This window comes from Haliotis rufescens, unplaced genomic scaffold, assembly GCF_023055435.1.
Source record: "Haliotis rufescens isolate VD_foot unplaced genomic scaffold, xgHalRufe1.0.p SCAF_6, whole genome shotgun sequence".
Lineage (NCBI taxonomy): Eukaryota > Metazoa > Mollusca > Gastropoda > Lepetellida > Haliotidae > Haliotis > Haliotis rufescens.
In genome coordinates, this window is record NW_025964334.1 from 47,723,500 (window position 1) to 47,740,124 (window position 16,625).

The 16,625-nt window shown below is 41.5% G+C and overlaps 1 protein-coding gene across 1 annotated transcript in view; it reads right to left on the bottom strand.

Annotated features, from left to right (window-relative positions):
* LOC124146903 (low-density lipoprotein receptor-related protein 6-like) overlaps nucleotides 1-16,625 on the bottom strand; it is a 37,578-nt gene that overhangs the window by 472 nt on the left and 20,481 nt on the right. Inside the window, exons 2-6 of the mRNA XM_046517454.2 lie at nucleotides 14,321-14,362; nucleotides 10,966-11,169; nucleotides 8,165-8,327; nucleotides 5,872-5,996; nucleotides 378-543 (exon numbers count right to left, since the gene is read on the bottom strand). Coding sequence (XP_046373410.2) covers nucleotides 378-543; nucleotides 5,872-5,996; nucleotides 8,165-8,327; nucleotides 10,966-11,169; nucleotides 14,321-14,362 — 700 coding nt within the window. The remainder of the gene's footprint in view (nucleotides 1-377; nucleotides 544-5,871; nucleotides 5,997-8,164; nucleotides 8,328-10,965; nucleotides 11,170-14,320; nucleotides 14,363-16,625) is intronic.

Sequence of the window (16,625 nt, forward strand, 5' to 3'; positions counted from 1 at the left end):
GAGGGTGCTGGCGCGGGGATTTTCTCTTGTAAAGATAATTCATTCCAAATTAAAAAGAAAAAGAAATTGTCATCAGGTTTACCAAAAATTATGATTTGGTAGCCGGAAATGCTGAATGTCCTAACAAAATATTTGTTAAATATTATGATAAACAGGGGAAAAAACCAATGACCAAACACATATCTTGCTTCTAATGTTTAAGGTTGATTCGTGCAGAGTTACGTCCCTTAGCCACGCATGGATGCGATGTTGGTCTGATAGAAACATACCGTGCTCCTTGATTCCACAAAAGTGATTAAAATATCACCAGTGCCACCTGTGTAACTAACTCATACACTGTTCGATGTACATAGAAAGTATTAATGTCGGTCACTCACTTCAATCTGTAGTAGATTAGGTAGATGTAGTCGTTGTAGAGACGTAGTCCGCTGCAGGAGCCGGATACGGAGCCGCCGTTGGGGACCAGCTGGGTGTTGGTGGCGGTCGACATGTCGAATACCCATACATCACCCGTCGACTTAGCGCACCAGTAGATCTTCCTCTCTGTAATTAGATAGAGGTGAGGTGAGGTGAAATTGGGTTTAACGTCGCGTCCAAGATTATTGCACTTATTTAGCGACGTGCATGTACGTGTGTGTGTGTGTGTGTGTGTGTGTGTGTTTGTTGCTGCTTGTACTAGTCCGGACTGATGCCGATTTATAGTGCCAGCTCACTGAGATACCATACCGCAGTTTAACATGAATACCCCACTCAGACACAGTATACTGACTCCGGGCCGACCAGTCCTTGTTTTAGCCCCTTTATGCCGAGCGCCAGACAGGGTAATAACAAGTACCATCTTTTAACGTCTTTTGGTATGACGCGGCCGGGGATCGAACCCCGGACCTTCCGCTCTCCGGGCGGACGCTCACCACTAGACCACGGAGGCGGCAATTAGATAGAGGCTGAGTCGGTGATGCATGTTGGAAATATAGGTTATATGTATGGGCAGTATAGATGAGGTACTTGATTGAGCCAGGGGCAATCTTTGGAGGCCAATTTGCGTTCAATTCATCATTAGATCCCAAACTTCTGAATTGAGAGGTAACAACTAGTAATTACAGAGATCATTTGGAAAAGAGGTATAAACTATGATTTATAAGTAATTGCACATATTTTTAGTTTCGCGCGATCGTAAACTTGCGCTTCTTTCCTAATGTAGCTTAATTGTGAATATTGTCACGCAATGCACGCCAAACCTGTAGCAGCGGTAGTAAAATATATTTCAGCCAAAGCCTTTATCGTGTGGACATGCGGAAACATTTCTTCAGCGATGGGGAAATCGGATCTGTACATTGATATATTCCATGGGTGGTACAATTAAACTGAAATTATAAACCTCTGATGACGTCACACTACAGTAACAGAAGGTTCTTCAATATGTTGGTAAACGTTCAAGGCAAGCAATATCAACAATGCCCGGGGCGTTCCGGTAGCATGCCTGGGACCTGATAAATACTAGTACATTACAATTGTAATACCTGGGTTTTACAATTGACGTCTCGTTAACTTGACTCTTGGTGTGAACACAATTGTGTTTGATGATTGATTAAATGTCACTTTTTATTTAACATGAAACTTTCATGACGTGGATCGAACCTGCAACCTCGTGTCGAGCTGAGTTTTCTAACCCACTGTTTTCCCACCGGGACAGGTTGCGAGAAGTTGGTAAGTTCATCGTCATGACTCCAGCTGGTTCATGCTTGTTCCTGGTTTTTCTCTCAAACGCTTTCAGCGAATTCCTTTTATACCGCGATACATTGTATTGTTTCACTATAAGGTATGTTGATGATTTCTTATTTTTCTGTTTTTTTCTTGCATTTAAGTTGGATAAAACACGCCTCCGAGGTTTTGGTTGAAAATGTAAAATCTCGAGCTAGGTCAAGGTTTTATATTTTCAACCAAAACCTCGGAGGCGTATTTTATCCCGTACTGAATATGTTGCTTTTATAGTAACAGTCATGTCAGAGCGCAGGACAAACAGGGAATGGAACCAGGGTCTTCAGCGTGCTGTCTCCATTCATTCGTCACAACTCGCCTCTTTCCGTAACCTGCAAGAAGATTATTCGGCTTGTCCCGGAATAACACGAGTAGGTCACGAATGGTCTCCATTAGGCTAACCAACTGCTCCAATTTAGACGAATGGTCATGCCATGAATGAATGAATGTGAATGAATGAATGAAGGGATGAATGAATGAACGAGGTGAGGTAAGGTGGGGTGAGGTTTAACGTCGCGTCCAAGATTATTGCACTTATATAGCTACGTGCATGCACGTGTGTGTGACTACTTGTACTTGTCCGGACTAATGTCGATTTTATAGTGCTAGCCCAATGAGATACCATGCCACATTTGAACATAAATAACCCACTTAGACATAGTATACTGAATCCGAGCCGAACAGTTCTTCTTTAAGCCCCTAAATGCCGAGCGCCAGGCAGGGTAACAAAAAGTACCATCTTTTAACGTCTTTTGGTATGAAGCCGGGGTTGGAACCCTGGACCTTCCCTTCTCTGGGCGGACGTTCTACCACTAGACCACGGAGGTGGTCGAAAGAATGAATGAATGAATGAATGAATGAATGAATGAATGAGCGTGCGTGCGAGCAGGTGGGCGGGCGGGAGAGCGGACGAACGAACAAACAAAAGAACGGACGGACGGACGGACGGACGGACGAACGAACGAACGATACACGTGTGTGACAGACACGCCTTTTTGAATAAACGTTCCAGGTGCAGGAATACATACTGTGGCGTGACATGAATCAGGTGATCGTTTAATTTATGCACACAACATGACATGCCTACACAGTCAGTAGCCAATCAACGGAGAGTAGGGTCAAAACAATGTTCAATGGACTTGTCAATTTAGGCAAAAGGCGATAAGAACTGCAACAGTCAGACTGTAACGAACCGGAAGAAATATTTACGGGAGAAGGCGGTTGTTTCACATAACCTGGTCAGTTACCGCCAGAATCAAACATTACTTCCCTGAAAGCGGGAAAACACAGTTGGAAAAATGCTATTTAGAAATGAAACCCGAAGACATGAAAGTTGAGGCTAGCAGGAAAAAAACAGGCGAGCGAGCCTGCACTTTCGCTGTTTCATTCATCCTCGGCCTTCGGTTTCAAAGGGTAGTTTGGACAATGAATATGCATGAATGTCGCTAAATGTCCTGTGCATGACGATGCACGTGAGCAGAAAGGGAATTCCCTCGACTGTAATATTTGGATTCCCCGACATTCCGCAGTAATAAAAGTAGTGCGCCTCGGTGGGCGTGGCTTAATTTGTTACATTCATTTGGAAATTATTGCAATTACACGTGACCAATTCAGCTAATCAGAATGCAGGAATTTCAATGAACAACGAAAATTTAATCATAAAACCTTAAAAGAAGTGAGCGTGTATCTACAGAATATTTTCTGGGCATCACAAGATTACTAATACAATCGACAGTAATTGGGCAATGTGATGACAGTGCTTCGACCTAGTGTTATCAGTGACCCCGTGGTATTGATCACACCTTCTGATCAACCCGCTCAAGATTGTGCATTCTGCATTATTTGTTTTACCTCTTCACTCAATACTTGCGTAATGTTTTGTGAAGGAGAAAAAAACTGTTTTCGTGTTTTTTGCCTGTTGCTGTGATTTCGTTCCTGGTTTTAAAACCATAATCTAATGATTTTTATAACTATTGTTTTTGCTCTGGGAGCGCTCGGTGCAGTATTAGAAATAAACGCGCAAATTTAAACTGAACAAATATGTGTAGCCTTTACGTGACCGCTGTATGGATGTTCGCGTGCTCAGCAGATGTTTGTATTTCATGTTATTATAGATCCGCGAACCTAAGTATCATAAATGTTGAATAAAAGAAATAGTATGACACTTTGAATAAGATTCGTCATTGTTTCTGCTTTTTCCTACTTAACCCCGATTCATAAATAATTTTACAGCATTAATCTAACAAAAATGTTTTTTCAAATATAAAAATAAATTCGAACACCGTAAATATGGGTTTGGGAAAAGAGAATTAAACCATGTTATATAAAAATAAGGTTTAATGGTTTCCCCGTGGCGCATATACGAACAAAGGATTTGTTATGTTCTGTTATATTCGGTTCTAGCTTATTGTGCAGACTGTACACACGGTGCCAAATATCAGCTGATGAGTGGTATAAGTAAACATAAATATTATATCTCAGCCAAACAGCTGGAGAATGTTCGGTAGGTCTGTGACTTGCGTGTCATCGCAACCCGCTGGAGTGGATCGATGCTCATGCGATCAGTCACTGTATATGTCTTAATGTACTTGAAATATTGCAGACCGCGACGTTAAACCATATACGTTAATTACACGATACTCGGCTTTCCATTGGACGAGAGGCCGGTCACATGACCAAGAAACTGACGTTCATACGCGTAAGAATGGCGCAGGTTGACGTTCATACGTTTTTCACGAGCTTGTTTTCTTGAAATGATGTGAACGCTGACAGGCTACTTTTTACATTCCTGGGTAACCCCTGGAAATTTCCTTGCACGAATAAATACAGAAGCCGTTGTTTCTGATTATTTAGCGGTTTAATATACATTGGAAGAGTTAGAAAGTTTGACTGCATGCCCGTAACGGATATCCTCGTCACGAGCTATCCCAGTGCACAAAACGAAGAAATGCACACCCAAACTATCGACTCGTTCTGTGACTGACAGTGACAGTCAACAGCAATAGATCAATTTACCTCAGTATCTGTTATAAACATCTTTTAAATCACCTTTGAATGATCGATGACGGTTAACACTTTTAAATATATCCCATTACGTTGATTGCTTCGGCTATTTCTAAGTTCTGTACTTGTAATGTATGACGACGCACTGTCATTAACTGAGTACCTATCTAATGATGATGTTACGTAAAAGTTATTGGCGTAACCAAATCTAAAAAGAGCAAATAGAGCATGCATGCGTGTATGTTCCGTGTATATAATCGCGCGACAACAGACGGTTATTGTATGGCTGTCAGTGTAAACATGAAGTCTTAAGTACTTAAGGAAATGTGTAGACATCCTTCGGGACATAAAATAGTGATATAAACAATTATAAAAAAGTGACTTTCATTGGGTGTGAGTTTACTTGAGCATAAACCGTCATACTCCAGTGAACTCACACATCAATATCAATTCTTAAACTCAAAATTAAAATCGAAGCCATACATTATTCAAGGTAAAAAATCAAACATATTTACTTTGCCTTTAGCAATTCTCCAATCATATCATTGCTGGCGCAAGGAGGAAAGGGCTTCATACATTGAAACCATGGTGGGAATCGATCAAAGTGCTTCGGCAGGATGAGTCATCGCATAACAATATTCACTTTAACGTGATTTTCTGTTTGTGTCTTTTGTATTGCTATACAGTTTTATATCGAACAGTTCTTGGTCATAACGCATGATCAACGTGGGTCAAAGGTGGTCAAGTGGTACCGTGTGTCTACTGAGTTTATGTCCCATCCAATGTATGTAAGCATCTTCTCCATGCCCGTGGATTCCCTCAAAGTGGCAAATGTAATCGTTAAAGTGTTGTAATCACTATATCAGATGGTTTGTCCATACGCCTACGTCTACCACTAAGGTATAAATGTTTCGGAAACGTGCAGTCGAGATCATGACATTAGCATGTTCATATGCCACAAGGTCTGCGAACCAGTTTTATGATCAAGATCAAAGTGTCAGCATCTGGTTACCTTAAGTTCATGAACCTGACTTTCGTTGGAGTCTTTGACTGACTGAGTGATTGGTGGATTGGGAGATGTATCGATCGACTGATCGATTCCATACAAACCATTAAAATCTATATCCATGCCCCAAACGACCTTTCCGGACGTGAACAACGTTGTCACAGTGGATGCTCCATCCGACGTCACCGACTTTACTGTCTGCAGAGCCTCATCAGCCCAGTACAGAACGCTGCAAATATAGAAAACATTCGGTTAACTTATCACTATCAACCGGGATTAGAGTTCTCGTTCGAAGGGTTATGTAATTTTGGACGCCACCCCGAGATAATCCATATCATCATATAATGGATAGAGTTATTGGTGCCATAAACCATTCCGATAAACTTGGTATCACAATCCGATACATATAACGTCGACGTCATCTAGTGGGAACTACTTTCAATAAACTTAAAAAAAAAGTAAAGATATGATGTCGGTTACAAAAATAATTGGCATAATATTCCGCAAATGTTAATCTCGGTTTCCTATGGAAGCGTATTAGTGCCAAAGTCCAAAATAAATCATCTACGTAGATGATGCATACATCTACGTAGATGATACTGTTCACATCCACGTAGAAGATACTTTCATCGAGGTATCAGTATTTTCTCGAGTAATCGACCCTAGTTCCGGGTCAGCTATATATAACCACTGGCCTAATTAATAATGACCGATTTGTTTGACTTTTTACCTTGACGAGTCTTTACTGAGGCATTATCTGGACATTGCTTAAAGTAAATCTTCATTTTAATATGTCGACGTTACTGGAGAATGACACAAGCCATACTCTCCCACAACCGTAATAAAGAGCGGAGAGCACAAACTGTTCTCCAAACTACAACCCAAAAAACAGCCATAGGTCATTATTCAATTTCTTTTAGAAATTATTCATCATCCATAACATGGTTACAGCCGGAGGAATATGTTGATCCTCTTGATGATTTCTCCATTACGGATTTATAGGTAAAACCTTAATAAGGAGGGGTGAGCATCATTCAAACTGTAAACCTGTATCAAACCAATACTCGTCATCATCTTATGAAGAACTGAAGAATTCTGTAGTTTGTGTTTTATTTTAGCGCTAATAGTTTGACACGTTGAACAAAAACAACCAACATGCTCCCAAACATTTAATTAAATTAACAGTAATTAAGTATACTAATCACCTTTATTAAAAATACGAATGTTTGTATCCATCTAGGGTCGCAACTGCACAAGACAATATCACTGTCTGAGAAACGATATGTACGATTATAATATCACAGACGCAGATGAAAGAATCATTTACTTAGATATAAGTATCATTTACGAAGATGAAAGTATTATCTACGTAGATCATAAATCTTATGGCGCTAATACGCTTCCATAGTTTCCCAATGTGTGAGTACTTATGTTTGTTTGTTGTTTAACGCCGCACTCAGCAATATGAATTTACGGTGTCTTACCGGGAGATCGACCTTAGTGATTACAGTATAAATAGCTTTGATTCGCATCAACAACAATCTGGAAGGATGGCATGGAAGACTGAAGAAGTTAATACAGAAAATGTCTTTCCTCAAAGAAATTATAAACATTAGATGCGTCACTTCGTCTATTTTTCATTCCCTAATTTTAATTTACCCAGACCGCCTCCGTGGTCTAGTGGTAGAGCGTCCGCCCCGAGAGCGGAGGGTCCGGGGTTCGATCCCCGGTCGCGTCATACCAAAAAGACGTTAAAAGATGGTTCTTGTTACCCTGTCTGGCGCTCGGCATTAAGGGGCTAAGACAAGGACTGGTCGGCTCGGAGTCAGTATACTGTGTCTGAGTGGGGTATTCTTGTTTAACTGCGGCATGGTATCTCAGCGAGTTAGCACTATCAATCGGCATCAGTCCGGACTAGTGCAAGCAGACACACACACACGTGCATGCAAACTGAGTGAGTGAGTATGGTTTTACGCCGCTTTTAGCAATATTCCAGCAAAATCACGGCGGGTCACGCTAGAAATTGGCTTCACACATTGTACCCATGTCGGGAATCGAACCCGGGTCTTCGGCGTGACGAGCAGACGCTTAAACCACTGGGCTACCAGACCGCCTCTTTCAAAGTAAAAAGACGCTTTGTGTCTTTGCGGTGATTATAACCATGCGGGCCATTTTCTATCAAACTTTGAAATATTATCGTTTTTAGTTGAATTTTAATTACACCTTTCAGTTATCAAGCCAGTTGTTTATATTAACGTCCCGCGCAAACAAGTTCCAAGCTTAACCACCCGAAACATTATACGTCATACGGCAGGCACAGAATACTTGGGCACAGTCTATCCCGAATTGACACGGGGTCTCAGCTGCCCTTTCCGACGAGATGATGAATGAACGTACCTATTCACGGTGTCTAGTCTGCTTTGGCGTGGTTTATAGACGTCGACGTTGTTAGCGATGTTTTTCAGGACACCGTCGGGGTCCAGTCGCTCCACGAGGTAGTTGCTCACCGACATGTATACGTTGTCATCGTACATGTCGATCTCGAGCGCCATGAGCGTTCCTGAAACATGTCCGAGATGTTAACGCTGCCAGATTCAAATTCACAATGACGCCACCCTTCGTCACCTTTCGCCTCTTTCCGTAACATACAAGAGAGTTTATACGGATTCATTCGTCACCACTCGTCCCTTTCCGTAACCCGCAAGAAGACTCGTCCCCGTATCAATGAATGTTATGTGCGAAAATACGACACACCAATCAGAATGCGCGTATGAATTCAGGTTCTTCGGCAAAGAATCCCTCAAGAATAATATTTGATTTTACATGTATAATGAAAAATATACCCAAGATACAGTTAAGTGTGTTCAGTAATACTGTATAATACTGTAAGTACCGATGTGTTTTCAACAGCATCTGGAATATATATGATACATGGGGGAAATATACGTGAATCGTTACGCTACAAGTTGACAATTCTTTTAGCTATGCCCGTTTGCGCTTAGACGCAACCCAGTTGCAAAAATGGCCACAAGAGGGGTACGAGTCGCTTTTCGGCTTGTCCCGGAATAACACGAGTTGGTCACAAATGATTTGGATTGACTCGGAATGACATGAGTTGGCAACAAATGATTATGTACTTGACTAATGATGTCATGATTTACATATATATGACGTACATATTTGCAAATGCCTGCAGACCGGACAACAGACATGCTGACTGAAAGAAAAAAACAGGAACATCAGAGAGCAGGAAGATATTGCCATGGCGACACACAGAGAAACAGACTCGTTTCGGACCGACATGAAGGCAGACAACAGAATGACACCATTCTGACGACTAGAAAGCCAAGTAGACCTAATACTGATAGACAGAGAAACAGTCAGACAGAAATCCGTCACCATGACGACTGGAAGGACAAATAGACACAGTACTAACATTCGGACGGACAGAGAGCCAGACTAGTAGTAAGGCGTCACCATGGCGACAAGAAGGACACACAGACACAGTACTATTATTGGGGTTGATAGGGAGATAAATAAGGAGTAGGGCGTCATCATGACGACTGAAAGGACAAATAGATCAGTGTCGACATGACTACGAACAAACGGACAAGTAGTAAGGCGTCAGAAAGAAGACAGGTAGGACAAACATACACAGTAGTAACATTGTGACGAACAGGGAGACAGACAAGCAGTAAGGCGTCACCATGACGACAGGACGGACAAATATACACAGTGGTTACATTGTGACGAACAGGGAGACAGACAAGCAGTAAGGCGTCACCATGACGACAGGAAGGACACATATACACAGTAGTAACATTGTGACGAACAGGGAGACAGACAAGCAGTAAGGCGTCACCATGACGACAGGAAGGACAAATATACACAGTGGTAACATTGTGACGAACAGGGAGACAGACAAGCAGTAAGGCGTCACCGTGACGACAGGAAGGACAAATATACACAGTAGTAACATTGTGACGAACAGGGAGACAGACAAGCAGTAAGGCGTCACCATGACGACAGGACGGACAAATATACACAGTAGTAACATTGTGACGAACAGGGAGACAGACAAGCAGTAAGGCGTCACCGTGACGACAGGAAGGACAAATATACACAGTAGTAACATTGTGACGAACAGGGAGACAGACAAGCAGTAAGGCGTCACCATGACGACAGGACGGACAAATATACACAGTAGTAACATTGTGACGAACAGGGAGACAGACAAGCAGTAAGGCGTCACCGTGACGACAGGAAGGACAAATATACACAGTAGTAACATTGTGACGAACAGGGAGACAGACAAGCAGTAAGGCGTCACCATGACGACAGGACGGACACATATACACAGTAGTAACATTGTGACGAACAGGGAGACAGACAAGCAGTAAGGCGTCACCGTGACGACAGGAAGGACAAATATACACAGTAGTAACATTGTGACGAACAGGGAGACAGACAAGCAGTAAGGCGTCACCATGACGACAGGACGGACAAATATACACAGTAGTAACATTGTGACGAACAGGGAGACAGACAAGCAGTAAGGCGTCACCGTGACGACAGGAAGGACAAATATACACAGTAGTAACATTGTGACGAACAGGGAGACAGACAAGCAGTAAGGCGTCACCGTGACGACAGGAAGGACAAATATACACAGTAGTAACATTGTGACGAACAGGGAGACAGACAAGCAGTAAGGCGTCACCGTGACGACAGGAAGGACAAATATACACAGTACTGACATTGTGACGGACAGGGCGACAGATAAGCAGTAAGGCGTCTCCATGACGACTGGAAGGTCAAATAGACACACTACCAACATAAAAACCACCAAACGGACAAGTAGTAAGGCGTCACCATGACGACTTGAAGGACAAATAGACACGGTACTGTGGTCCATGTAGTCTGATGGACACCGAGCCGACATGCAGACAGATAAGTGGAGACGAACAACTCACAGTCACTACTATTTGTTGATCCACAGATCGAAACCCAACCTTCTAGACGTTCACCATTGGGATTATCTGCATACATGCTAATGGAAATACCTAATACCCCGGATTCGTTGTAGATCCGTGCGATTTCACTGAGTTCAGTATTGTCCGGATTAACGAGGATTCCCACTTCACTAAAATATACACAAGGAAGCTGATCATGAGAAAGTATCGTGACATCAATATAACCTGTATATGTGCTCCCATGCGTCCGTTCGTCCGTGCCATTCAGCTTTACTGACGTGAGGGGATTGGTACCGAGGTAAAGTCGCTCTTGGAATGGATGGTAAAACATTGCTCGCACCTGAGTGTTGATCGTTAGAACACTGGTGCCATTGTAGTTAAACATAGTGATGACACTGCCCTGCGCAACCGCCAGACGAGGGATGCCCGCTAAAACAGAAAATACAAGTTTGAAGTATTAGATTTTGTTTCCCCCGATATTCTTTAACACGTCCTCTCTCCAGACACCTGTTCACACATACTGTTATCTCTCATAAGGCAGGGTATATCAACTAAAATATACATAATATACACTAAAAATGAGTGATAAATAAATCATTTTATTACCTGCCCGTGAAGAGATCACCCGTTTAATAAACATACAGCTGTATTACACATTGTGTAATACCAAGACGCGTGCTTATGTACTCTCGGAACACGTTTTACGAACAAATATTGAAAGCTCTCGACATCCCTTGGCTTATTCAACGACATTGCGGGTGGAGATGATAGATCACTGAGAGGAACTTATGCACACTCGATGACCCCAGCTGACGTAACATGGCATTGTTTCGCCGATGGATCTTGCAACAAAATTCCACAAATTACGTCATCGGGTACTGTGACGTGATTGTAAACTTTGAGGTTCAAATTTTTATCCCTAATGTAAACATGAACATTTATTGACTTATGTATGTACAAGCCGAAAATGTATGATGGAATTTCCAGAGTGGTAGCTTAGTCTCAGAATGAGGCTCAATCCATAAATGCCCCCAACCCACCCCCCACCCCCACCAAATGCTGTTTTTATAAAAACAACTTCCAATAGGTCACGATATAACAAAGTGTCTCTGCAGTTGTATTTTAGTAACATCATATTAAGATTAAACGACCATGAATACTTACATATATCCTTCATTTGCCATGTGCACTACTTTAACAATAACAATACATTCTGTAACAAAACGTAAGTAAAAGTCTCGAATTTATTAGTGGTGCCTCACCGGCTACATACAGCTGAACCAGCAAAGGTGATTGTACCGTTGCCTACAAAAAGGGCAAGAATCCCATCAACATCAGTCTTGCTTCCACCTTACAATGCCGGAGATCGCAATTGCCCATCTGCAATGAAGCCTTTGCCAGTTCACAGTATTTATGATGTAAAGGAGGATCACCTGAAAAACTGGATCTGTCTCTTGCTTGCCCAACGAACACATCTCGACAAGATATCAACGCATGGACTCTTTTTTTATATAATGACACGTGACCAAGTCTCTGATACGAAGGACACAGGAGGTTACCTATCTACAATCAAAGCTCCTGCAACTTCTGTGAGTACTAAAAATGAAGTGCTTGGCCAGGCCCTAAATATCTAAGAATCTCTTCATTTGAAAAAAAAACCCAAACAGTTTGCGTGTCTATGCCAAAGCAGATGAAATTACATGGAAAAACCCTGCGAAATATCAAACCATAGGGCTCAGAATGGGTGTGTTTCACACAACATGTAATCTCTTAGGGATAATTGGGAAGAGGTTCCAAGACAGTGGCCTCCAAGGTCTTGCTGTTGAGGGTGAGATAATCGCTGTACATCTATTGACAGTGGCATGGACGGCCGACAGTACACTAGGGGACTGTACACGTTAGTGCATGCGGCACTTCTTAGGCTTGCTTGGAAAGGTTTCAGTGGTGTCAGGAGAAGCAGCTATCTAAATCAACATTACTGGATGACATTCAAAGTTTGATTTGTCAGCTGCATCAGACCACAACATACAAATGCCTCACTAATCTTCTGTAGAATGTATAGCGTGGCATGATACTTCAGCCCTTAAATGATTACCTTACCTCTTTAAGGATTGAAGCTGGACAGCTTGCACAATTATAGATGTCACATGTGGACATGGTAGAGATGTTTCTTGGTCTCATCAGGTCCTCCAGAGAGGGAGACTGATACTACAGAGAACTACATGTAATTGCCTTTGCGTAAGACAAAGTCAATTACCCTCTAAGTGTACTACACAGAAATGACAAGAATACCAGAAGCACACTCAGATATTTACTCACAACTTGCTATTGTCACTACAAGCATTTGTCAGGTGTTCAGTCTATTACAAACTTGATGGAAAACGAATGGATCAATCCATTTCATAGAAACCCATCCGAACTGATCAGCATTTCCACAGCTACTGCTGTTCCTCCTGATCAAAAAGCAAGGTGAGGTTTTTTTAGAGAACAGGATTGAAAAACTAACAAAAAAGTCCTTGAACCTTTTCAAGAACATAACTTGAAGACTTTTACACACACAGGTAAGCAGAGAAGGATCAAACATAGCGACGATGCTCAAAGCTGACCACAAGCTGTTTGGCCACATGATGATCATTGCACAAAGCAGGAAGTTGGACATGCATAAGGTATTAGCTCTGCCCCTTGGTACGTTGCTCTGGTCACGACACGACGACATTGGCAAGTCATTTCGAGAAAAAATGATTCGTCAGCAGTGACCATCGACTCGCGTGAGTGATGGAACGAGTCCTGTACAGAAAACTCCTGGTGAGAAGAAGTCCTACATCAGCTCTACATGTGGGGACAGCCAGTCATCGCTTTTATGTAGTATTTGATGCGTACCATGGCCTGTCCTTCAAGCTGGCAAAGGAAGCAGACACTGGCACCATCACCATGTGTAGTAATCACCGCAGATGACACAGATGTTTTTGTTCTGACCTTGACAGTGAACAGTGATATTGACAGCAGTTTGTATATCAAGTGTAAATCGTGAGAGATTCGCAGACATTGAAAAGGTGGCCGCAACAATTGAATAAAATGAATAAACTATTCATAATATAGACAGATTATTGTGTGTTTGTGAACTGGAATTATAAGTGCATGACATATGCAGCGTTTAAGAGTTGTAGATTTCATTGTGACTATGTGAAGTTATTTTCCATGAATTGTCTTGGGTTTTTTTGCGGCCTTCTTGGATTGTGCCTCATTCTAAGACAAAGCTACGACTCTGACAAGTCTATCAAATATTTTTGGAATGTATTTACGCATAGTAATCTCAAAATCAGCATATCTCTTGGTCTCTCCAGGTGCTACCAATATGTGAAATTGCAACATTTGTCTCATGTCCTAATTCTAAGCATGGTTGACGTTGCCCATGTCACACATCACACTCATGCTGGCTACTCACAACACTGTCACCTGTTTCTCATATTTCAAGCATTAAGGGTACAAGTACATTTTTATCAACAAATATACACTCTGTGGATGTATGTGGATACACTTTCCAAATTTAATCTTGGGTTTTGTGGAGGTTTATACTTACTTGGCGTGGGTGGAGGCACATATCGGCAACATATATTCGTTTCTACAACATAGAAGGATGAGTTAATAACATAGTAAAGACTTTATAACACTGTAATGAGTTCGTGTAAGAATCGATTTTAATATTTGTTTTCGTTGATGGAGGTATAAGCGTAAAGACTATGCACACACAGTAAACCCTGGAGCACAAATTAAAGTCAATTCTGATATACAATAAATTCACAGACTACTTTTTAAATCATTAATACAAAAAACCTGTAGACATCAATGACATCGTTTAGCGCTATAATACAATACAAGCCCCGCGCCATTATATTGTCAGCCAATAAGGAAACAGTAGACAGTTAGTGGGCGTGGCTTATTTTTCGGTTTATTGGAACATAAACACAAACGCATTTGATTGGTTAGCCACACGCCATGGAATCACTTGCAATTTGTTTATGCCATTGTAAGAAGAACAAGACTAGTTTCATAGATATATGTTGGAGGTTTCCTATAAATTGGTTTACATATAAACTTTCAGACGCCATAGCATAAACATTGGTCAAAATTAGTTTAGATATGTGTTAAAAGTATGGTCAGTAAGTTGAAATATATACTGACAATGTTTCAAAATATTTAGTATCATGACCATTGTACTATGTGACCATGTCTGTCTACTGGTGCATATGTTGATTACCAACCATATATTTGAGGTAGATGGTTCCGTGGACCAAATAAATGAGGTCCACGGAAAATAATTTGTTGATATTTGTTGATATAACTGTTTTATATGACGAAAACATACGACATGCAGTCAGTTAGTTAGGTACAATTACTAAGAGGTGAAATGAGATATAACGTCGCGTTCAAGATCATTGCAGTTATAAAGCGACGTGTGTGTGCATGTGTGTGTGGCTGTTTACTAGCCTGGACTAATGCCGGTTTGATAGTCAGATACCATACCGCATTCGAACATGAATATCCCACCCAGACACATTATTCTGACTCCGAGGCGACAGTCCTTGTTTTATCCCCTTAATGCCAAACTTCAGGCAGGGTAACAACAAGTACCATCTTTTGCCATCGTTTGGTATGACGTGGCCGGGCATCCACCGATCGCTCAGTGCAGAAGCTATCCACTACCCCACAGAGGCGGTCACAGTGACTAAGAATGGGAGAACTGATATACATGATCACTTTGGAGGATCATGCAGGCCCGGAGTATGAACCATTGAACTGTGTAACTGTTACTGTAACTGCACGTATGCCTGAGCTGGAAGGTCCGCTCATTGCTGTGTTTGTGTTGTCAGAGCAGGTATTCCGCTCATTGTGTATTTGCTGTTTATTGTTTACATGTTGTGTCTAAAACGTTCCGGGACAGTGATGTTGATTTTGTCCTTGATTCCCCCAAGAACAAATTCCCCAATTCAACATGTGCGTTGACACGTACGGGTCCTGTTTGCAATATGTCTGTTGACGATGAATAGCATTTCGTATTGATCTGAAAACATTATATTGAACTGCGTAAAGTTTATTTGCCAGAATTGTATTGGAAATTTCCAACTATATATAAATTCAAATGTTTATTTTGTACAACCCAGGATGAGTTATCAAAACGTCTGCAATATTATGTATATCATGCATACAAAAAAGACACGAGGTCGTAAAATGTAATGTGCTTCACATTGTATTATTGACATTGCATTTCTTGTATACGGGCTACACACAAATAAACTAATTTTAACTTTGACTTTGACCTAAATTAAGTAATCACAGGAAAGTGGGTTATCCACATTACTAGAAAAATGGGGTACAAAAATAAAATATCTTAGCCAATTAGTTTTAGCTCAATACCACCAAAGTAGGTCAGTACCAGAGAAAAAAACTGATCCATAACCACTTACCAACAAAACCTGAGTTTGGGCCAGAGCAAACCAGTAGCAAGACGAGCCGTAAACGGCCTAGCCGTACCGCGAGGTAAATACACATGATTGTGTCAAAGGTCATATACGTGTGCGCGGACGTCGTAGAGAACAACCTGTCTTGGTCAGCCGTGGGAATACAAGAGCCTGGGGAGGTCTCCAAGGCGTGATTCCTAACATAGGGAAAACCCGAATAGCAAACTAACTACTTAACCAATACAGACGATGTGAGTATCAAAATAAAGCGCTGAACATAAGCTATCCAACGGTACCACTAACGATTACAACCAGATAGGTGCAATTATTGAGGTAGCAAAAATGACCATGAATACAAGAGAAATATCTATCAGGAATGAATAATCCCGCTACTGCGTGAAAATCAAAGTTACTAAAACAATTTCA